General features: G+C 42.6%; 1 protein-coding gene across 1 annotated transcript in view; it reads right to left on the bottom strand.

The window, feature by feature from the left end:
• LOC132703623 (uncharacterized) overlaps positions 1-23,662 on the bottom strand; it is a 209,267-nt gene that overhangs the window by 27,253 nt on the left and 158,352 nt on the right. Inside the window, exons 66-98 of the mRNA XM_060672989.1 lie at positions 22,459-23,100; positions 22,093-22,404; positions 21,707-22,039; positions 21,233-21,535; positions 20,869-21,174; positions 19,093-19,740; positions 18,719-19,036; positions 17,677-18,618; positions 17,273-17,590; positions 16,596-16,919; positions 15,623-15,940; positions 14,927-15,565; positions 14,558-14,863; positions 12,904-13,224; positions 12,459-12,782; positions 10,633-10,944; positions 9,942-10,574; positions 9,582-9,887; positions 9,213-9,527; positions 8,836-9,156; positions 7,828-8,781; positions 7,472-7,777; positions 6,770-7,414; positions 6,404-6,718; positions 5,030-6,346; positions 4,652-4,978; positions 4,282-4,596; positions 3,287-4,222; positions 2,562-2,879; positions 1,902-2,234; positions 1,530-1,844; positions 1,148-1,480; positions 791-1,090 (exon numbers count right to left, since the gene is read on the bottom strand). Coding sequence (XP_060528972.1) covers positions 791-1,090; positions 1,148-1,480; positions 1,530-1,844; positions 1,902-2,234; positions 2,562-2,879; positions 3,287-4,222; positions 4,282-4,596; positions 4,652-4,978; positions 5,030-6,346; positions 6,404-6,718; positions 6,770-7,414; positions 7,472-7,777; positions 7,828-8,781; positions 8,836-9,156; positions 9,213-9,527; positions 9,582-9,887; positions 9,942-10,574; positions 10,633-10,944; positions 12,459-12,782; positions 12,904-13,224; positions 14,558-14,863; positions 14,927-15,565; positions 15,623-15,940; positions 16,596-16,919; positions 17,273-17,590; positions 17,677-18,618; positions 18,719-19,036; positions 19,093-19,740; positions 20,869-21,174; positions 21,233-21,535; positions 21,707-22,039; positions 22,093-22,404; positions 22,459-23,100 — 14,955 coding nt within the window. The remainder of the gene's footprint in view (positions 1-790; positions 1,091-1,147; positions 1,481-1,529; positions 1,845-1,901; positions 2,235-2,561; positions 2,880-3,286; positions 4,223-4,281; positions 4,597-4,651; positions 4,979-5,029; positions 6,347-6,403; positions 6,719-6,769; positions 7,415-7,471; positions 7,778-7,827; positions 8,782-8,835; positions 9,157-9,212; positions 9,528-9,581; positions 9,888-9,941; positions 10,575-10,632; positions 10,945-12,458; positions 12,783-12,903; positions 13,225-14,557; positions 14,864-14,926; positions 15,566-15,622; positions 15,941-16,595; positions 16,920-17,272; positions 17,591-17,676; positions 18,619-18,718; positions 19,037-19,092; positions 19,741-20,868; positions 21,175-21,232; positions 21,536-21,706; positions 22,040-22,092; positions 22,405-22,458; positions 23,101-23,662) is intronic.

Raw genomic sequence — 23,662 nt, forward strand, 5'->3', positions numbered from 1 at the left:
TATTCCGTTCTTGTGAAGGCTATTTATGTTAATTCTAAACATAACAATGGCTGCTACATAAAAGAAGCCATGTTCACCAGGTTCGCTTTTTAAAAATTTATAGTGCTTTCAAAGTAATAATAAACCCCAACTGAAAACTATTAGTGCGAAATTTTCAATTATGCAATCTTGACTCCACTTTTCAATTGTTTATTAATTTGTTTTTGAAATAAGTTTACCTGGTTTACCTACAAATATCTAGATAAAGTTTAGAATTAAACTAAAAAAGGAAGAAGGAAGCAAAACGGAAGAAATTGAGATTGACGGTCGTTCCAAGCGCAAGTTAGTCCTTTCCATGGTAAATGTAGGATATTTATTAGGCGCTTTAAGATTTATAAAGGTTTTACGGAGTAAACTATAAAACCCCAAGAGTAAAAAAGTGTTAGAATAAATTTTTTAAAAACCCTACAAAAACTTTTTAAAAACCTGAAGTAATCACAAACACACAAAAAGTTTCATAGATAGAGTAACGAAAACAAAAAAAAAACAATCCAACATTTTGTTAATGTCTGTGTTGCCTAATTCTAATCAAATTCTCCTGGGTAAAGCAAATTATTCAAGTGACAATAAATTATAACTGGTATTACGTAGCATTGTATTTAATTCATTCATCTTAGAATTGCACTCTATATCGTTTATATACAACGAAATTAATATGTACCCCTTAAAATAACCTTAAGATAATCAAAACTTTTTGATTTTTGAACTATTTGTTTTAAAAATAGATTTTCGTTGATTGCTACAAACTCACCTTCAAGTTTAACGCACGCGCTAAACGCGTTACCGGTATATCCGGGTACGCAAGTGCAAGATGGCACGTGGCTGTACACGAAGCAATCCGCGTTTAGACCGCAGGTGCCCGGACATGGATCCACGCATTTTTGCCGCACGCACGCTTTGTTCGTAGCACAATCGGCGTTTATCACGCATTCGGGTTTGCACTCGTTATACGGGTCGCCAAAGTACTCAGGAAAACAGGCGCAAGTGCCATTATCGCACCGTGCGTTGTGTCCGCACGGACTTGGCACGCACGGGTCTCTCGGTATCGCCGCTAAAAATATGCACGTGTTTTATGCCTCGAAGAAGGCATTCAAATCGAGTGCCTTACGTATTTCCGCGGGTTTCAAAACGCACACGCTGAAGGCATCGCCGACGTAACCCGGTGGGCAAAAGCATATCGGGCTGTGAGACCTAACTTGGCAAATTGCTCCGACGCCGCAAGAACCCGGACACGGATCTTTACACTTCTCGTTAATACAAGCCAAATTACTCGGACACTCGGAGTTTATTTTGCACTCCGGTCTACATTGCGGCGGATAACCAACGTACGTGGGCAAACAAGAGCACGAAGGGCTACCGTTAATGTCCCTGCATTGGCTGTTCAGACCGCAAGGATTGGGAACGCACGGATTGACTCGTTCCGGTAGCCGTTCTGGTGGAGCTGAAACCGATTTATTGCGATGCCACGTTTAAATTGGTCCTCAACTTACTCTCTACGACAGTGTAGCATTTGGTAAATGGATCGCCGGTTTGTCCTACCGCGCAGCTACATATGGGACTGTGAAGGATCACGGTACAGATAGCGTCGAGACCGCACACTCCCGGACAAGGATCTACGCATTTTTGGTTGACGCACGCCTTGCGCAAGGCGCACTCCGAGCTGACCGTACACTCCGGCCTACAACCCGGAGGCGTTCCTATATAATCCGATGAACAAGAGCAGACCGCCTGCTCGTTTACGACATTGCATTTACTGTTCGGTCCGCAAGGTGATGGGGTGCACGGGTTTTGTGCTACAGGAACTGCTAAAAATGTTAAGTTGACAGTGACTATATTCATCAAGATGCAACGTTCATCATTACGTTCTTCTTTGGCGGGTATTACGGTACACAATTTAAACGGATCTCCGCTATAGCCCGGGTTGCAACTGCACGAAGGTAAGTGGTTGATGACGTAGCAGAGGGCATTGGGTCCGCAGGTGCCAGGGCACGGGTCGACGCACTTATTGTTTATGCAAGCCCTGTTCGATACGCAATCGGAATTGAGCGTGCATTCTGGGCGACATCCTTCGTAAGGGTTGCCGATATATTCCGGTATGCATATACAAGAGCCGGCATTGTTTCTTTCTGTGCATATGGCGTTACTGCCGCAAGGCGACGGAGAGCAGGGCTTAACAATTTCGGCCACTACCGGCGCTGAAAAGTCAACCGATATAGAACTACGTAGACCATACAACGATTTCAAAATTTTAAAACTTGATACAGCAGGATTTTTATGACATATTTCCGTCCCGGATTACTCGTCTGAAGATTCGAAACTACATTTGGTGTTCATTTGGTCCATTATCTGGCCAGTTAGTCTCCGAGGCGGCAGGAAGAATTAAAGACTTAACCTTTGCTCCAAATAAAATATCGTCAATAATAGACAAATTTTTTGGATAAATCTTAAAAGTCTCCCAACGTGAAATTTGAATGGCAAAAAAGTTATAGAACCTTGAATCGTAGTACGGAATGATTTCGCACCTCTAATTTCCACACAGCTCTGGAATGGATTTCCGGTGTATCCGGGTGAGCATAGGCAGTTGGGCGTGTGGGACACAGTTCGACATTCCGCGTTACTACCGCATGTGCCCGGACAAGGATCTTTGCACTTTCGATTAATACATGCCAAATTACTGGGACATTCGCTATTACTGACACACTCCGGCTTGCAGTACGGTGGAGAACCGACAAAATCTGGCAGGCAAGAACAGGCCGGTGCACCGTTGACGTCGCGACATTGCGAATTTGGACCACAAGGTGATGGTCGGCATGGTTCCGTTTTCGCGGGTATTTCTTCTTCTAAAAATGGTGCGAATAAACATGCGGTCGACAAGAATAACAACGTCTAAAGGAGACCAGAAAAGCTATCGATAAAATTGCTAAAAATCGGCAGCCAACATAAACAAAGATTACTTGCACTCATTAGGCGATTTTGTGCCTAACGGCGTGAAAGGGATAAACAACCAAACATTTTTAAAAAATGGGACCCAATGTCAAAAATGATTATTTCGATTGATACTACTTCCTAGATAAATTGGTTTTGTTTTATGCTTTACATATTTTTCAGAACATCTAAGGTTTTGGATAAATCTATGAATCTTCGAATTATTAGTATTTGAGATGTTGTTTGGAAAATGATTTTTATGTCAGCTGCATAGATATCATGGTCTCCTCCGGACAGAATGTCATAGACACGAAGTCCTTACGTATTGGTGAACATCTGATGAAAGGATCTCCAGAATACTGAGGTACGCAACTGCATATCGGGTTATGGTTCACGACACGGCAAACGGCGTTTAATCCGCATGTACCCGGACAAGGATCGATACATTTTTGATTTAGACAAGCCTCGTCTAACAAGCATTCTGAACTGGAGGTACATTCGGGTCTACAGTTCGGCGGGTTGCCGAGGTAACCAGACACGCAAGAGCATACTGCTTGACCGTTGATGATCCGGCATTGACTATTGGGACCACAAGGGGACGGGCTACACGGATTCTTTGACTCTTCGGGCGGAATAGGAGTACACAAAATAAACGCACTGCCAGTGTACCGCTCGAGACACGTGCACGTTGGAATATGGTTTATGACGGAGCACTGGGCGTTTTGTCCGCAAATACCCACGCACGGATCGGAACATTTATTCCTTATACAAGCTTTATTTTTGGAACAGTCATTGTTGTGGACACATTCAGGACGGCATCCCACGTAAGGATCTCCTAAGTATTCGGGCAAACATGTACAGATTCCGTTACTGCATCGAGCGTTATCTCCGCAAGGTGATGGATTGCACGGATTCTTTTCCTCTTCTACGACAACTGGTTTTGGATAACAACCCGTAAATGAATCGCCCGTGTATCCGTTTATGCAAGTGCAAATTGGTATATGATCTGTTACGCTACAACGAGCGTTGACTCCACAAGAACCGGCGCATGGATCTCGACATTTCTGCTTAATACAAGCGAGACTGCTGGAACATTCCGAGTTGATAGTACATTCTGGTCTACAATTGGGCGGCGAGCCTATATAGCCTGTTACGCAAGAACAAGATGGTTGTCCGTTAATATCTTGACAAATGGAGAATGACCCGCATGGCGACGGCACGCAAGGGTTAACCATGGGGGCTTTCTCAGGTGGAGGTGCTAAAATAAGAATCAATTGAAAGCTGAATCGTCGAAAAAGATTAATAATTTATTCTTACGGGGAATTGGGTAGCAAGCAGTAAAGGGATCGCCGGTATGAGCAGCTACGCAACTACATACGGGACTGTGGTTGATTACTTTACAGTCAGTTCGAAGGCCACAAGAGCCTTCACAAGGATCCGCGCATTTACGATTAATACAGGCTCGGTTTTGGGAACATTCAGAGCTGACCGTACATTCTGGTCGGCACAGGGGCGGATTCCCAACGAATTCGGGCATACAGGAACAAACCGCCTGGCCGTTTGTGGCACGGCACCGACTGTTTGGACCACACGGACTAGGTTGACAAGGATTGGACGGTATTTCTATAAGAGCTAAAAGTAACACTTATAATATACGGACCAGGAGTGTACCAAATATTATCCTTACGTTCTTCGATCATTAAATTGCAGAAGACAAATGGGTTGCCGGTGTAGCGCGGAACACACGTGCAAGAAGGTACGTGGTTGATAACTTGACATTCAGCATTTTGGCCACATGTCCCCGGGCATGGGTTGGTACACTTATTTCCTATGCAAGCCTTATCAGAGGCACAGTCGGTGTTTAGAACACATTCGGGTCTGCATCCCTCGTATGGGTTCCCGATGTAATTTTCTATACAGACGCAAGAACCAGCATTGGCATGTTCTCTACACAGAGTGTTTGATCCACAAGGAGACGGGACGCACGGGTTTATTTGTTCTACAGGTTTTGGTGCTGAAATTGGTAAATGATTGATCCATATAATAGTCTGACGAATCGGATTACCCTCAATAATTCCGCAGTTTACGAAAGGATTGCCGACATATCCTTGGATACACACGCAGTTAGGGGCGTGACTGATCACTTTGCACTCTGCGTTTTCTCCACAAATTCCGGGACAGGGGTCAGCACACTTTTGGTTAATGCAAGCCAAATGATTGGCGCACTCGCCGTTGCTAACGCACTCAGGACGGCAACTTGGCGGAGAACCAACAAAGCCCGGAAGACACGAGCAAGACGGAGATCGATTAATCTCCTTGCATAAGGAATTAGGACCGCACGGGGAAGGACTGCACGAAGTTTCGACTTCCAAGGGGTCTTCCCCTAAAATGCGAATATAGGTCAATATTTTTACGGTCCATGGCAAATCAGTCTTACTTATTGGAGTGCATCTAGTAAATGGATCCCCGGAGAATTTGATGGGACAACTGCATATGGGATTGTGATTAGTAACGTGACATAACGCGTTTAAGCCACAAGTTCCGGGACATGGATCTATGCATTTCTGATTTACGCAAGCTTTATTGAGAGCACACTCGGAACTAGATACACATTCTGGTCTACATGTTGGAGGGCTTCCTATAAAACCTGGAACACATGTGCACACGGCCTGGCTGTTTATTTCTCTGCATTGACTGTTGGGACCACACGGTGACGGACTGCATGGGTTTTTGGGTATTTCCGAAGGAATTGGGGAACACGAGATGAAAGAATTGCCAATATAACCTTCCAAACACGTACAGATGGGGATGTGATTGATAGTGGCGCATTGAGCGTTTTGACCACAAGTTCCTGGGCAAGGATCGACGCACTTGTTTTTGATGCATGCTTTGTCTCTTGGACATTCGTTATTAATTACGCATTCCGGTCTACAACCGCTATAAGGATCTCCCTGGAATTGGGGCAAGCATGTGCACACACCGTTTTCGCATTGTGTGTTGGCACCGCAAGGTGATGGATTGCAGAGGTCAATTTCGATTGGTTCCTTCATTGGCGGTTTGAGAGCGCAGTAACTGAAAGGATCACCGGTGTATCCTTCAGGACAATTGCATATTGGAATGTGGCTAAAAGTGCTGCAAATTGCCGAAGTTCCGCATGAACCTGGACATGGGTCCCTGCATTTTTCGTTAATACACGCCAGATTACTCGGACAATCGGCACTTATGATACATTCAGGCCTACAACCGGGTGGAGACCCTTGATAATTTGGCAGACATGAACAAGATGGCGATCCGCCGATGTCGGCACATTGACTGTTAGGGCCGCATGGAGATGGTACGCAAGGGTTTTTGATTATCGGTTTTTCGGCAACTTCTTGAACAACTAAAAAGTGTTTGAAATGTGTAATTAAAAGAAACAATCAATAAAGAAAACAGATACCTGAAATAGTGTAACATCTTGAGAAGGGATTTCCAGTGAAACCGTTAACGCAGCTACAGATAGGACTGTGATTGATAACTTTACAATTCGCATTTATGCCGCAAGTACCGGAACAGGGGTCTCTACATTTTTGATTGATACACGCTTTATCCAGACTACATTCGGAACTGACTGTGCATTCTGGTCTACAACTAGGCGGACTACCGCTGTATTCCGGTAAACAAGCGCACACTGCTTGCTTATTAACTTCTTGACATTGGCTGTTGGGTCCACATGGATTCGGTTGGCAAGGATTAGTAAGTTCCTCAACTACAGCTAAAATTAATAATTAGAATAGGGGTCGTGTGCGATGCGTTTAATACTTACTTTCAAACACAACATTGCAATGACGGAAAGGATCTCCAGTGAAACCCGGAATACAAAAGCATGACGGTAGATGGTTAATTACGTTACATTGGGCATTTTGACCACACACGCCGGGACACGGATCTTTACATTTACTGTTAATGCAAGCTTTATTTGATGGACAGTCGGTGTTTAGGGTGCACTCGGGCCGACAACCTTCGTAAGGGTTGCCTAAATAATCGTGTATACAAGCACATGAGCCCGCTCCGTTCTGTTCTCTACAGACAGCGTTCGCACCGCAAGGACTAGGCACACAAGGTGTCGGCCTTTCGTCAAGGATTGGTTTTATTGCCGCGGTACATTGGAGGAACGGATTGCCTTCGAATCCTGTTAGGCACACGCAGTTGGGTGTGTGACTTACTACCCGACATTCGGCGTTCAGGCCACAGACTCCCGGACAGGGATCGCGACATTTTCCATTAATGCAAGCCAAATGGGAAGAACATTCGCTATTACTGACACATTCTGGCCTACAATTAGGGGGGGAGCCTATAAAATCTGGTATGCAAGAACAAGACGGAGAATCGCCAATGGCCTTGCACTGAGCGTTTGGTCCGCATGGCGACGGTTGGCATGGATTCTGAGGCATTTGTACTGGCTGCTCTCCTAAAAATTGACGAGTTTATTTGAACGTATGTTGGACATGTGTAAACTGCTACGCACTTATCGGTTGGCATCTGACAAATGGATCTCCAGTTTGCATTGGTGGACAAGAACAAATAGGGTTGTGTGTAACCACTTGACATTGTGCGCTTATTCCGCAAGTTCCTGGACAAGGATCGATACATTTTTGATTCATGCAGGCTTTATCTAAAGGACACTCAGGACTGGTTATGCATTCTGGTCTACAAGTTGGTGGGCTGCCTATGAATCCGGGAACGCAAGAGCACACCGCTTGACCGTTTATTTCTCGGCACTGGCTGTTGGGCCCGCAAGGAGACGGTGAACAAGGGTTTTTGGGTGCTTCCACTAAAACCCAAATTGTTACATGCTGAAGGTCGGATTATTGACGGCATTACCTGGAATCGGAGTACATAAAACGAAGGCGTTGCCTGTAAATTGCGCTTTACAAGCGCACACGGGGATGTGATTTATTACGGAACATTCGGCATTTGTACCGCACGTCCCTGGGCATGGATCTTTACATTTATTCCTTATACAAGCTTGCTCTCTTGGACAATCAGTACTCAATACACATTCTGGCCTACAACCTCTGTAAGGATCTCCGTGAAACTCAACTACGCAAGTGCAGATGCCATTATTGCATTCTGCATTGGCGCCACACGGAGACGGGTGGCACGGATCTGTTTCTGCAGGTTGCACTATTTGCGGTTTGATAAAACACGCGGTAAAGGGGTCTCCAGTATAACCGTCCAGGCAAGTGCATATCGGTGTGTGGTTAATTACATTGCATACGGCGTTAGTTCCACAAGAACCTGGACATGGATCTATGCACTTTTCTCTCACGCAAGCCATATTTCTGGAACATTCCGAGTTTATACTGCATTCGGGACGACAGTTGGGTGGGCTGCCGATGTAATTGATGAGACAAGAGCATGAAGGATTGCCTCCGATATCGCGACATTGACTATTTGGCCCGCAAGGGGATGGCACGCAGGGATCTTTTTCGATCAAAACTGCAGGTTCTTCTACCACCGGTATAGGATAACATCTACTGAACGGATCGCCGGTAAATGCGTTTCTGCAGCTACATATCGGACTGTGGTTGATGACTTGGCAATTAGTGTTCAGTCCGCAAGTACCTGGGCATGGGTCTACGCATTTTTGATTGGTACACGCTTGATTTTGAGAGCATTCCGTACTTAAAGTACATTCCGGTCTGCATGCCGGTGGACTTCCCAAATAATTCGGCAAGCATGAGCATACCGCTTGATCGTTTACGTCTCTGCATTGACTATTTGGTCCGCATGGTGATGGTTGACATGGATTTTGTGGAGTTTCACCTTTAATAGCTAGAAATTGGTTAAGCGTTGAGTGATTGATAAAATCGATTTCAGAAGACTTACGTTCTAGGGAGCAGTAGCGAAAAGCATCGCCCGTGTAACGTGGCAGACACGTACACACAGGCAAATGATTGATAACACTACATTCTGCGTTAGGGCCACAAGTTCCAACACAAGGGTCTATACATTTGTTTCGTATACAGGCTTTATTGGGGGTGCAGTCGGTGTTGATAAGACATTCAGGTCGACAGCCTTCGTAAGGATTGCCTATATAGTCGGGCAAACATGTGCAAGATCCTGCATTGTTTTGCTCTTTACAAACTGCGTTACTACCGCATGGAGATGGTATGCATGGGGTCAACGTTTGAATTTCCGGAGTTAAAACTAAAAGATGCAATTTAATTAACTAAGATGTATGAGACGTATGGGAAAATACATACTTTGGGGTGAGCATACTGTAAACGGATCACCGATAAATCCCGTTAGACAAACGCAATTAGGGGTATGACTGACAACTCTACACTCGGCATTTTGGCCGCAAATACCCGGACACGGGTCTTTGCATTTTTGATTGATACATGCGAGATGATTAGCGCAGTCGCTGTTACTCACACACTCAGGTTTACAGTTAGGTGGTTGGCCCCTGAATTCTGGCAAACACGAACATGACGGTGATCCGTTAATTTCTCTACATTGAGAGTTCGGGCCGCAAGGTGATGGGTTACAAGGATCTTTAACTTCAATTGGTTCGTCTCCTGGAAAGGTTAACTCGGTAGAGTGATTTTTCCGCTGATTTTTTAAAGAATTACTTATTATTATGCATCTGACAAATGGATCTCCAGTATATTTTGATCTGCAACTACATATCGGGCTATGATTCAATACTTGGCACAAAGCATCGAGTCCGCAAGTTCCCGGACAAGGATCGATGCATTTTTGGTTGACACAAGCTTGATTTAGGGGACACTCGGAATTAGTTACACATTCCGGCCTGCACGTTGGCGGCCTTCCAATGAATCCTGGCACGCATGAACATACCGCCTGGCCGTTTATTTCTTTGCATTGACTGTTTGGGCCGCAGGGCGACGGGTTACAAGGATTATTTGGAACCGGTGCTGAAAAGTTTACAAGTGTCAATGTTGTTTAATAATGACTAACTAACATTGTACCTAGTATAGCAGAACACAATACAAAGGCGTTCCCGGTAAATCCCTGATTACAAGAACATATCGGAATATGGTTGGTCACAACACAATCGGCGTTGGTACCACACGTTCCCGAACATGGGTTAACGCATTTATTACGTATGCAGGCTCGGTCCCAAGAACAATCGTTATTTAAAACACATTCTGGCCGACAACCTCTGTAAGGATCTCCTTGGTACTCTGGAAGGCAGGTGCAAATTCCATTTTCACATTGAGCATTTGAGCCGCATGGCGTAGGATTGCAGGGGTCCGTTTCCACCGGGGGCTTTTCGATTTTAAAAACACAGTATTTGAATGGATCTCCAGTGTATCTTTCCGGACAGGTGCAAGTGGGATTGTGATTAATAACCACGCAATTTGCGTCGATGCCACATGAACCCGGGCAAGGGTCGACACACTTTTGCCGAATACATGCCAAATTGCTGGGACATTCTGAGTTTATCGAACATTCCGGTCTGCAATTTGGGGGGCTGCCAAGGAATTCCTTTAAACATGAGCAAGCCGGTGATGCTCCAACATTTTTGCAATCTGCATTGGGCCCACAGGGGGAGGGATTGCACGGATCTACCATAATCGGCACTATCGTTGGCGGCTCTTCTAAAATACCACTTACCTTAGACCGCTAATTGAAAAATATATTGAGCATTCAACTTACGGGGTATCAAATAACATCTTGTGAATGGATCGCCAGAATATCCCAACGAACACACACATATGGGACTGTGGTTTATTACTGAGCACTTGGCATTTAAGCCACATGTGCCCGGGCAAGGATCAACGCATTTACTGTTGATGCAAGCTTTGTCGAGTTGACACTCTGAACTCACTACACACTCAGGTCTGCAACCAGGAGGACTTCCTACAAAGCTGGGCAAACAGGAACAAACTGCTTGATCGTTCACTTCGCGGCACTGACTATTTGGACCACATGGTGAAGGTTGGCAAGGATTTTGAGGTATTTCGATCGCTGCATAAAATGTAGTGATGGTCAGTTAGCAAGTCAATAAGTTATAATGCAAAAGTTACATTGAGACTACTATGAATGAGGAAACCAAAATACGTATAACAATTAAACTGTTAGACAGTATGTTGTATAGCATAGAATGATGCTGAAATAGTTTCGGGAAAGACTTTGAGTTGAAAAATGTTTGCTTTAAACATAAAAATGTTTATTGACAGCATTTGCGACAAAAAATAGAAGACTGTATCGTGTCTTCGATCGGATTCCAAAGGTAAAGCAACTAGAAGGATGTGCACGATTGAGTTGTATACGTAAACGTAGTTGCATTGCCAGTAATAGCTCGGATTAAAATAAACGAAAAAATAAAATAGATAAGCTCTCTCTCGGGACGTGGTAAATAAAAGGATTTTACAAATCACATTGTTGAAAATTTGCGGACGTTTCAATTTGGAAAACACGTTGACTGCATTAACCTTCTAAAGTAAAGGTTCAAATTAGTGTTGCGGTTCACCACGGTAAAGATAAAGGCAATCGTGATACCAGCTTTACGAATGCGTGTTTTGAAGCACAGTCAAATAAGTTAGAATGGTCTTGAGAATCTCGTCGTTCTAAATGCTGAAAACGCACGGTCCAAGTCCTGCAGCCCACTTAGGCTATGTAAGGGAAATATTTATATCGAAAGCCAGAAATTAAGGAAAATATCCCACGATCGTTTAGTAAATTCAAGAGATGGTGATGGTAATTTCGAAGGTAAATTTTTGTTATTAAGTAACGGTCCTAACTAGTCAGCTGTTGTCGAACTGCTACTTGGGATAAAACTGAGTTTCGAGCAGTGATTACGCACACAACGGTTTACGAAATAGTTGGGGCCACAGGCTTTAATTTTTGTTTTGAATAGAGAATTCTGAGGCTCTTTTCGCGCTTTTTCGTAGTAGTCATGATATAGTTTCTGTGTCGATATGGATGTGGATAACATGGATACATTACTGCACTTCACAGAAAAAAAGGAAAAAACAGTGGATTTTTGAAGGTGAACGGTCGCCAAAGAAGGCGAAGACTGTCAGGTCGTCCGCGAAGATTATGGCCACGGCCTTTTTGGATGCTTGCGAATCAATTTACATTGATTACGGAAAACAATCCACGATAACATTGGAGTACTGTGCGTTGCTATTGGAACTGCCGAGAAAATAAACCAAAGAGAAACGTCTTTATATGAAAAATAAAAAGATCCTGTCGCAGCAGTGACTATTTCATGTTTCTGGACTTGAAGAAATGATCTGGTAGATGTTTAACGAGGAGGTAATAACAAACAAAGGCCTATTTTGAGGCGCTTATAAAAGCCCTAGACCGCAGAGAATACGACTTTCAAATAACGTATAAGGGTTTTAATATCACCAACACTCCGCCGTAATGGCAAAAAATTTATCCCAAGAGTCCGATCAGATCTATGTTTAACATCAATTTTATCATAACTACTAGTTCGGCGATTTAATTAAAATTATTTTACTCAGGATCCTTACGTTCTGCTTCCAAAATCTTGCAGAAAGTGAACGGATCGCCCGTGTACGTCGGCAGGCATGTGCAACTAGGTAAGTGATTCACTACGACACAATTGGCGTTTTGACCGCAAGTCCCCGGACATGGATCCAAGCATTTGTTTCGAATGCACGCTTTATTGGAAGGACAATCGGAGTTCAGTACGCATTCCGGTCTACAACCCTCGTACGGGTTTCCGACGTAGTCCGGGAGACACGCGCAAGAACCGGCACCATTTTGTTCTTTGCATTCGGTATTAGCGCCGCACGGTGAAGGCTGACACGGGTTTACACGTTCGGGGGGCGGCGCTAAAATATGCGGACGTATTAGTATGTTGTTAATGTTTACCAGTCTCCAAAACAAACAAAAATTGCACCAGTTAATCCGTTCTGACGTAATAAAAAGCAAAACATAATGTGCATGGCTTACGTGGTGGCGGGAAAGCGCATCGCGTAAACGGATCGCCAACGTAACCGGGAAGGCAAACGCAATTCGGGGTGTGAGAGATCACTTTGCATTCGGCACTGTCACCGCAGAGACCGGGACATGGATCTTTACATTTTTGATTCGTGCAAGCCAAATGGCTGGGGCATTCGCTGTTGCTGATACATTCGGGTTTGCAGTTTGGAGGCGAACCTATAAAATCGGGAAGGCAAGAGCACGACGCTTGATCGCCGACCTCCCTGCACAGAGAATACGGACCGCAAGGCGATGGCCGGCACGGATTTATTGTTTCGACGGGTTCTTCTTCTAGAAAAATGGCTTAGGTAACGTATCGGCTTGACGGTGTGACAAGTGACAAGTGCATTCGGTTTCTTTTTTCAGCTGCTGTTTTTAAAATCGTTTCTTAGGTCAAGATAAAACTCTTGCAACTGATTCAGCTGAGTAATTTCACTTTTTTTTTATACTATGTAAAAAAATATTTGTTTAGTTTACGAGTAAAAAATTTATTTAATATTTTAGTGCGAATATTTATTGCACGAAGCATTATTAATTTTGGAGCAGGACACGAAATTTTAAACTGACAACTTGAAAGAAAAAAAGTTCACGGTATTTTTTGCACTAATTCAAAAAGTTAAATAGAAATTCTATTCAGTATTTTTGCATTAGTGAAAAAAATAAGATTTTTTTACACGTGGAGAAGTGCTAACTAAAACTATTATAAACGATAAACAATATTAAATACAAGGTGTTAAAAAGTACGCTGAAAAACTATAAGGATCGATTTCTAATATTCATCCGGAAACGACTTGTTTTTCTACAAATTTTTAATAGTACATTATACGACAAGTTTGATTAACGCCTCGTTAGTCACTAGTGTTTAATAAGCCAGTGATTGAAGAAGTTCATCAACGTGTTGCATCCTATACTTTTCCTAAAACCATTAGTTTTTGGGTACTTTTTTGCAAAATATCAAGAATGACTGTCGCGTGACGTGACCATTGGGACTGACAAATGTCAAAATATCATTAGCGTTTAAAATTTACAGAATATATCGTGTCGTTCCCAAACCCGCAACTAAAGTACCGGAAACACCCGCGACTGTGTTTAATGGAGCTGATATCTTAAAGCACGCCTGATCGGTGGATAATTGGGCATTTAGAGTAAGGAGTAGAAAAAAACGACAGAGACTGTGTGCGCCACTGACTGCTGAACTATAATTTTTTGTCTCTTAAGTTTCTTAGCATCTCGCTTTATCTTCGGAATTAAAAATCAAAATCAAAAAAGCAAAATTCTTTTCTAAATTCACTAAAAACATTAACAACTCTCGGAAATGCTGTACAAGTGAAGAAATAAACACACTGACCGTTCGAAAATTTTAGAATTTCTTTAGACAATTTTATGCGTTTGGTTCGTTTTGCTGAAATTTGTAAAAAGTTGTGACTCCAAATTTATATATCTTTTTTCGTAACAAAAAGAAGCAATCGGATAACCGCGCTTAAGAGTTTAAAGATGGTGAATAGGGTCAAGAATACGCATTGAAGTAATCACTAAGGCTAAGGCTCCTACGTATTTCTCAAACAGCAGCTTCCTTAAGAAACCGTATACCGAGTCCTTGGTTTCTCAACATTGCGAATCTTACTTATCGCTTCACATCTGATAAACGGATTCCCCGTTAAACCTATAGAGCAACTGCATATCGGATTGTGATTGATCGTCTGGCAATGAGCGCCGATTCCACAACTGCCCGGACACGGATCGGAACATTTTTGATTGACGCACGCCAAATTTAAAGGACACTCGGCGCTCAGTAAGCATTCAGGTCTGCAACTGGGAGGGTTACCGACATAGCCCTCTACGCAAGAGCATATCGCTAGTCCATTAATCTCTTTGCACCTACTATTAGGTCCGCACGGGCTTGGATTACAAGGATTTGTAACTGCGGGTTCTAAAAATTATATTCTCTCGTTATACCAACGGTATTATTAAGTTTTATTATTTGGTGCAATACCTGGTCTTTTGGAGCAAAATACAAGTGCGTTCCCTTGATATCCTTCAGGGCAAGTGCACATGGGGATGTGGTTAATCACCGCGCATTCAGCACCTTGTCCGCAAGCGTCCGGACAGGGGTTTACACACTTCATACGAGTACATAACCTATCCCTTGAACAATCGCTGTTTAACACGCATTCCGGTCGACATTCTTTGTAAGGATCTCCTCGATATTCGGGCAGACAGTTGCAAATTCCATTAGAACACTTCGCGTTTACTCCACAAGGGTTTGGTTCGCACGGGTCTGTTTCTACAGGTACCGGCGGGGGCGGAGGTGCCGGCTTACAGTAAGTGAACGGGTCTCCGGTATGCCCCGTATTGCAAGAACAGATGGGGGTGTGGTTGATAACGTTACACAATGCGTTAGATCCGCAAGATCCTGGACACGGATCCACGCATTTTTGTCTGATGCACGCCAAGTTACTGGAGCATTCTGAATTGATAGTGCATTCGGGTTTGCAATTAGGGGGCGTGCCAACATAAGTGCGTAAGCATTCGCATATCGGATACCCATTGACTTCTTTGCATTGACTGTAAGGTCCGCATGGTGATGGTACACATGGATTTATCGGTTGAGCGATCTCTACTGGTACCGGTTCTGTAAAATTTGGCATTTGGAGACTGTCGTTAATGATTGCTGCGAAAAGAAACTTACTCGGTGTGGGGAAACATCTAATGAATGGATCGCCCGTAAAATCAAATTTACACGAACATACAGGACTGTGATTGATTACTCTACAGTCCGCGTTAGGGGCACAAACTCCCGGACAGGGATCCGTGCATTTTTTGTTTATGCAAGCTTTGTTTTGGGAACATTCGGAACTAAGGGTGCATTCGGGTCGGCAACTAGGAGGACTACCGATATAGTCGGGCAGGCAGGAGCATACTGCTTGGCCGTTCACTTCTCTACATTGACTATTGGGTCCGCAGGGAGATGGTTGGCATGGGTTTTTCGGAGTTCCATCTTCGATCGCTAGAAATGATTTCGATGCATTATTCAAGGCTAACCGAATTTGGAAAATGTAAAAGATTCATAGCAATTGAATTAAATTTAAATATAAAAATTGTCATAAAGGCCTCTTCTTTGAATTATGTGCATTCCATATATCTACGTTACACAATATTATAGAAATATACATTTAAACTTTTCCTACTAAACTACGTTACTCACTTTATGAGCTCCATATAAACTATTTATATTATAAAAAAATTAAGAGCTTTGATGAATATATATATTGAGTAAGTCTTTTGACATTTTGAAAATTTTGTTGAAGTGGTTTATGAAATAAAAAAATACAAAAAAATTATTTTCCAAAAGGTGGGCATTCATCCCTTGTTGCTGATTTTTATGTATTTTATCAATGCTGTCTGGTTAGAATGTTAGAATTATCAGTGATGCTAATCGAAAGTCCTTGCACCTATTATGAATTCCTATTAAAGCAAGCCACTGGATATCGATAAAAACAAGAAGAGTTGCTCTCCGCGCAAAAAGTTGCTTCCTTTCGCATAGCTCAAAAACTTGATTGGGATTAAAGGCCAGTGCTCTAGCAATATCTAACAACTATGAAAAAACGTTCTTTTTTCTAATAATGTTCAGTCCTCAAGATTATATTATTATTGTAAAATACCTTGAATGATGATTTTGCAGTGATCGAACGGATCTCCAGTGTAACCTGGAATACATGAGCACTGCGGTAAGTGATTAAGTACGTGGCATTCGGCGTTCGAGCCGCAGGTCCCCGGACAAGGATCGTTACATTTATTGTTTATGCATGCTTTATTTGAGGGACAGTCGGTGTTGATCGTACACTCAGGGCGGCAACTTTCGTAGGGATTGCCGATATAATCGGATAGGCAAGTGCATGATCCAGCATTTTTGCGTACTTTGCAAACTGCATTGCTACCACAAGGTGACGGAGAGCAAGGTGAAATTATTTCTTGCACTGGCGGTACTAAAACATAAGCATGGTTATCGGGCAACTTATGCAAACATTGTTGATTTTAGTTTTAAAGCTTTTAGGCTTTTGTCAATTTTAACCCTGTACCAATTTTATTCTCTCGAAAGAAATTCCGTGCTCAAAGGAAACACCTTTGATGAAGTCGGCTCACCCTAAATAATTCAGATAGACGTAGTTTTTTTTTTGTTTTTTGTTCTGGCTGTAAAATAATTATACATAGATATGTTCCTTCTGTGTTTTAAATAATAGTTATTTTGGTGATAAAAATGATATTTAATTTTGGGAGAAGTACTTTTTTTTTGTAAATATTATATCTACTCAAATTTATAGCTAATTAAAACGCTTACACGGAGGTGGCGAACACTGTACAAATGAATTTCCCACGTAATTCGACAAACATACGCAGTTCGGAGTGTGACTGACCACTCTACATTCGGCATTGAGGCCGCAGATTCCGGGGCAAGGATCTTTACATTTTAAATTGATACAAGCCAGGTTACTAGCGCATTCGCTATTGCTGACACATCGAGGTCTACAGTTCGGTGGCGTTCCGATAAAATCCGGCAAACAGGAACAAGATGGACTATTGTTAATTTCTTTGCATTGAGCATTAGGCCCGCACGGAGATGGTTGGCACGGATTCACAATAACAGGTTCCTCTAACGCTAAAAGAAGGTTATTTTGTAACGCTTCCATCCCCTACTTTTTTGAATAATTCAATAAAGGTGTGAGGAGAACATCGATATCTTACGTTTTGGAAGACATCTGGTAAACGGATCCCCGACATAGTTTTCGAAGCAGGTACATATGGGGTTATGATTAACAACTTGACATTTGGCGTTCAACCCGCAAGTGCCGGGACATGGATCTATACATTTCTGATTGACGCAAGCCTTATTTAAGCTACATTCCGAGCTTGTAACGCATTCCGGTCTACAATCAGGAGGACTCCCGGCAAATCCGGGCACGCAGGAACAAACCGCCTGATCGTTGACCTCCCTACATTGACTGTTAGGGCCACAGGGGCTTGGCATGCAAGGTCTCGTCGCCGTTGCTTGTGGTATCGGGTTGCAAATAACGAAGGCGTTCCCTACATATCCGTATCTGCACGTGCACATCGGTATATGGTTTATTATCGCGCAGTCTGCATTTTGCCCGCACGTTCCTGGACAAGGATCGACACACTTCGTCCTGATGCATGCCTTATTTTTGGCACAATCGTTATTGAGGATGCATTCCGGTCTGCAACCCACATAAGGATCTCCATGATATTCAGGTAAACAGCTACAGGTTCCATTTCTGCACAGAGCGTTTGCTCCACAAGGGGAGGGATTGCAGAGATCTGCAACGACCACTTGAGGAGGGGGAAGCAGTAAGCATTGCTTAAATGGATCGCCACTAAATTCTCGCAAACAACTGCAAATCGGTATGTGGTTGATAACCGAACACTCGGCACCCACACCACACGATCCCGGGCAGGGATCTCGACATTTTTCTCTGATGCAAGCCAAATTACTAGAGCACTCTGAATTAATTGTGCACTCCGGTCTGCAGCTCGGTGGGCCGCCTATATATTGAGGCAGACACGAGCAAGATGGAATTCCACCGATATTACGGCATTGTGAATTCGGACCGCAAGGTGAAGGTACGCAGGGATCTATCACAAGTTGGATAACAGGCGATGCAGACGGAGCTAAAATAAATACATCAGTGACATTAGAAATTGAGAGGTTTCGTGGGTGTTTGAGTTACCGATGCTAAAAGAACACTTTATTTTGGGTATCTCTACTCACGTGGAATTGGAGAGCATCTGGTGAACGGGTCACCAGTAAAACGAGGTATGCAACTACATATCGGACTGTGATTGATAACTTGGCAATTGGAGTTAAGTCCACAAGTACCGGCGCAAGGGTCGGCACATTTCTGAGATATACAACCCTTATTCGACGGGCACTCCGAGCTCACGATACATTCGGGCCTGCATCCCGGCGGACTACCTTTAAATGCTGGCAAGCAAGAACAAACCGGTTGACCGTTAATGTTTTTACATTGACTGTTTGGTCCACAGGGTGATGGTTGACAAGGGTCGTGCGGCACTTCTTCCAAAACCGCTAAAATGGCATTAGTAATATCACGTTGTAGAATGTACGTTTGGTTTATGCCTTACGTGTCGGTTCCAAGAAACGACAATAAGTGAACGGATCGCCGGTATATCCGGGATTACAAGAGCACGAGGGCAAGTGGTTGATGACTTGGCAATAAGCATTTTGGCTACAAGTGCCCGGACACGGGTCTTTGCATTTATTGTTGACACACGCTTTATTTGGTGCGCAGTCTGAATTTAAGGTACATTCCGGTCTACACCCCTCATAAGGATTTCCTATATAACCAGGCAGACACGTACAGGAACCTGCTCTGTTTTGTTCTCTGCACGCGGCATTGGCTCCACACGGTGACGGTGAACAAGGCGAAATATTCTCAATCGGTTCAAATTGTGGTACTACGTTGCACGAAATGAACGGGTTTCCTGAATAACCGGCACGGCATACACAATTCGGAGTATGACTGATCACTTTGCATTCCGCGTTTGACCCGCAAGGCGCCGGACATGGATTTTTGCATTTGTTATTTATGCAAGCCAAATGATTGGCACATTCGCTGTTACTGGCGCATTCGGGTCGGCAATTTGGAGGTGATCCTATGTAATCCCGAAGACACGAACAAGATGGGGAATTATTGGTTACTTTGCATTCTGAATTCGGACCACACGGCGATGGTCGACAAGGATCCGCTGGTTTTGATGGTTCTTCGGTTGCTGAAATGCCTGTATTCGTTAGATCTTTGCTAAGGAATAAAAAAATAAAAAGAAGCTCTCTCCAAAACCCGATAATTTTGAATATTTGAAAATTCTCAATCTGGTGATGGTAAGAATACAATAAAATGAATGGATAGAAATATCTTTCGTGGATTACAGAAGTATGGTTGAATTTCATTTCAGCAAAGCCAGATGAATTATTTATATTGTGAGGATTGTATTTGTTAAAATATGGAAGCAGAATGGCCTTATATTAATATTGAATATTTAAATAATAATATTTCGGTCAGTAATATGGAGGGCCAAAAAAAAGTTGTACAAATGGCAATCTTAAGAAAATCAGTCAAAATTCGTCTAGCAATAGAGTTTTTTTTAAATAAATATTTATAAATAATGCTTAAATTTTTTACAAAATTAGTTAACGGCGGGTTTTACACAGATTATACAAAATAATAATACATAATTTGTAGATATTTTAAGGAGTCTATTGGTTTTTTTCTTTATGAAATAGTATATTTTGCACTCCGCGTAGCGTATTGTCTGGCACTTCATCTAGATTGAGAGCTTGAACTATTTTAAAATTAAAGGCTGAAACTTTTTACAAACATTATCCCTCCTTTAATCCTCCGTAGTTAGTACTAAACATGTACACACTTGACTAGATTTGACTTAAAGTTGACTGGTAATCTTACAGATACTTTTTTATATTGTCTTTTATAAAAAATAATAACGGCTATGAAAGCTTCAATCAGCCGTTATTAAATTGAACTAAACCAACCAAAATTATTTTTTGCATTACAATTAATTAGAACAAACGCTTTCAAATATAAATATGCGTTTTGAACTGAATTTCAACCATGTGAAACAGAAATGGTAATAGTGAAATTAAGTTTTAGACATCATATGGGGATGCGGATGATGGTTAGAATCTGACTTTATTGTGATTATAATCCGTTATAAAAATATAAGATATTGAAAGATATTAGATAAAATGAAAAACTAACATTGTATAGCATCATAACCCTCATCAGTTATTGATTCTATTATTTAATTTCCAAAAAATAATTCAAAAATATTCTAAGACATTCAACATAAATGTCAAAAATTATTTCATAGCAAAACACTTACGTCTAATTTGACATGCTATAAATGGGTCTCCCGTATAACCTGAGGGGCACGTACAAATCGGATTGTGATTGACCACTTGGCATTTTGCTCCTAAACCACAGGTTCCGGGACATGGATTGATACATTTTTGATTGTAGCACGCCTGATTCAAATTACATTCGTTACTGGAGACACACTCGGGACGACAAGTAGGGGGACTACCGAGGTACCCAACTAGACATGAGCACACAGCTCCGTTATTAACTTCCTTGCATTGACTGTTGGGCCCGCAGGGCGATGGTTGACATGGATTTTGCGGAAGAGGCGCTAAAAAGTGTTTGCTATTCTTAAAAATTTCTGCTCGATTATGGTGATCGTTTCATACCCGGAATTTTGTTACAAAATATGAATGGGTTACCGGTGTGATCAGGTAAACAAGAACACATAGGAATATGATTATAGACGTCACATCGCGCATTCTGTCCGCACGTTCCTGGACATGGGTCGATGCATTTTTTCTGCACGCAGGCTTTGTGTTTGGGACAATCGCTGTTTAGTACGCATTCAGGTCTACATCCTACGTACGGGTCTCCTTGATATTCCCGAAGGCAGGTGCAAATACCCTCGGTACATTCAGCGTTTGGACCACAAGGTGAGGGGTAGCACGGGTCGGTTTCGGATACGATCTCTATAAAATTGTAAAAAGTTTGTGATAGTGACTTGGTGCAAAATTATTGCACGTTTTCGCGTGATTTTACGCAATTTATGAAATATGCAAATTTTTACTCCATTGTGAGAAATGTTTTTAGAACATGTTAATTCTTAACTTTGATAACATTTATTAAAAAAAAAACAATACCTTGCACAGGTTTAATGTGACAGGCAGTGAAGGGATCACCGGTATGAGTTTCAATACAGGTGCAACTTGGAACATGGTTTCTCACGGTGCACAGCGCATTTGCGCCACACAAGCCAGGACAGGGATTTTGACATTTCTCTCGAATACAAGCCAAGTTACTCGGACATTCGGAATTGATGACGCACTCCGGTTTACAGTGCGGGGGTACTCCTAAATACGTGGGTAAGCAAGAACATGACGGATATCCGCCCAAATCTCTACATTGGCTATATGGGCCGCAAGGTGATAAAAGGCAAAGATCCTTCGGTGGCGCTGTTTGTATAGACTCCACGACTAAAAAGAAATAATTATTCACAGCAAATGGCTAGCATTATTGTGATAGGTACCAATGGCATAACAGCGGGTAAACGGATTACCGGTGTTTCCAGGCAAACAACTACATATGGGACTGTGTTTAATGACTTTACAATTCGTATTTACTCCGCACGTTCCAGGACACGGATCCACGCACTTTCTATTTATGCAAGCCTTATTTGGGGAACACTCGGTGCTGACCACGCATTCTGGCCTGCAGGCGGGAGGACTACCAATATAGTCCGATAGGCAAGAGCATACTGCTTGACCATTGACTTCTTTACATTGACTATTGGGCCCACAAGGGGATTGTTGGCAGGGATTTGTCGGTCTATCTTCTATTGCTGAAATTAGTGGCATAAAAAATTCGCACGTCCCTGTTCACGTCAAACTCTTACTTGGTTCTACGACTTCAACGGTACAGCGTTGGTAGGGATCGCCGCTGTAACCCGGAAAACAAGTACAAGAGGGCACGTGATTTATCACGAGGCACTGCGAACTAGTTCCGCATGTTCCCGGACAAGGATCTGCGCATTTCAAATTAACGCAGGCTTTGTTCGACGGACAATCGCTATTAACTGAACATTCTGGGCGACATCCTTCGTACGGATTTCCAATATAATGGCGCAAACAAACGCACGAGCCGGCGCCATTTTGTTCGCGACAAAGGGCGTTCGCCCCGCAGGGTGACGGAGAACATGGTGTGATAACTTCCAAGGGTGGCGCAAAATGACATTCACTGAACGGATTGCCGGTATAACCTGAGTGGCAAACGCAATTGGGAGTGTGGCTGAGGACGCGGCAATCCGCGTGGGTCCCGCACACTCCGGGACAGGGGTCTTTGCATTTTTGGTTTATGCACGCTAAATGACTGGCGCATTCACTGTTGCCGACGCATTCTGGTTTACAATTGGGCGGTGTTCCAATGAAATCGGGCAGGCACGAGCAAGATGGATTTCCACCGATATTTTTGCACTGGGATCTCGGGCCACACGGCGATGGCTGGCAAGGGTCGGAAGGCAAATCCACGGGTTCATCCCCTTAAAAATTTAGCGTGAAGTTAAGGTATACCCTTTTCAACAGAATAAGCAGTACTGAAAGTTTAGATCAAATGCATGAGTTATCACTTTGCATTTAGTCAGTATTAGTTATAGAAAAATGGTTGATGAACATTTGATTGATATTGTCCACAGATATACAAATTGTCTCACAGTGGATTACGAAATCGTGAAGTAACAATTATAATTACATTTAGTACGGAACTGGCGACGCTTGTGTTGAAAAGAAGCAACAACTTAAATCTTTCTCTCTGCTGACACTTTCTGATTATTTTTGTAAAAACTTCCCATACACTTATCTTTAACGATTTTAGTGATAATAATTATTTTCCAGCTTTTTCGGCTAAATGGACTCCAATCTATATTCTTATTATCGGCCTAAGGTTTCCCAAAAAAAAAAACAGTTCTCAAACAAAATCTAATTACGTTAACAAATTTATAAGTGAAAGATATCCATGAAGTGTCTTGATAGATGGTACTTACAAAGAAGTGACAATAATCGTTGTATTTTTATTATCTTATTATTTTTATTATCGGCTATGTA

This window comes from Cylas formicarius, unplaced genomic scaffold (genome assembly GCF_029955315.1).
Source record: "Cylas formicarius isolate icCylForm1 unplaced genomic scaffold, icCylForm1.1 PGA_scaffold_6__28_contigs__length_40554024, whole genome shotgun sequence".
Classification (NCBI taxonomy): Eukaryota; Metazoa; Arthropoda; class Insecta; order Coleoptera; family Brentidae; genus Cylas; species Cylas formicarius.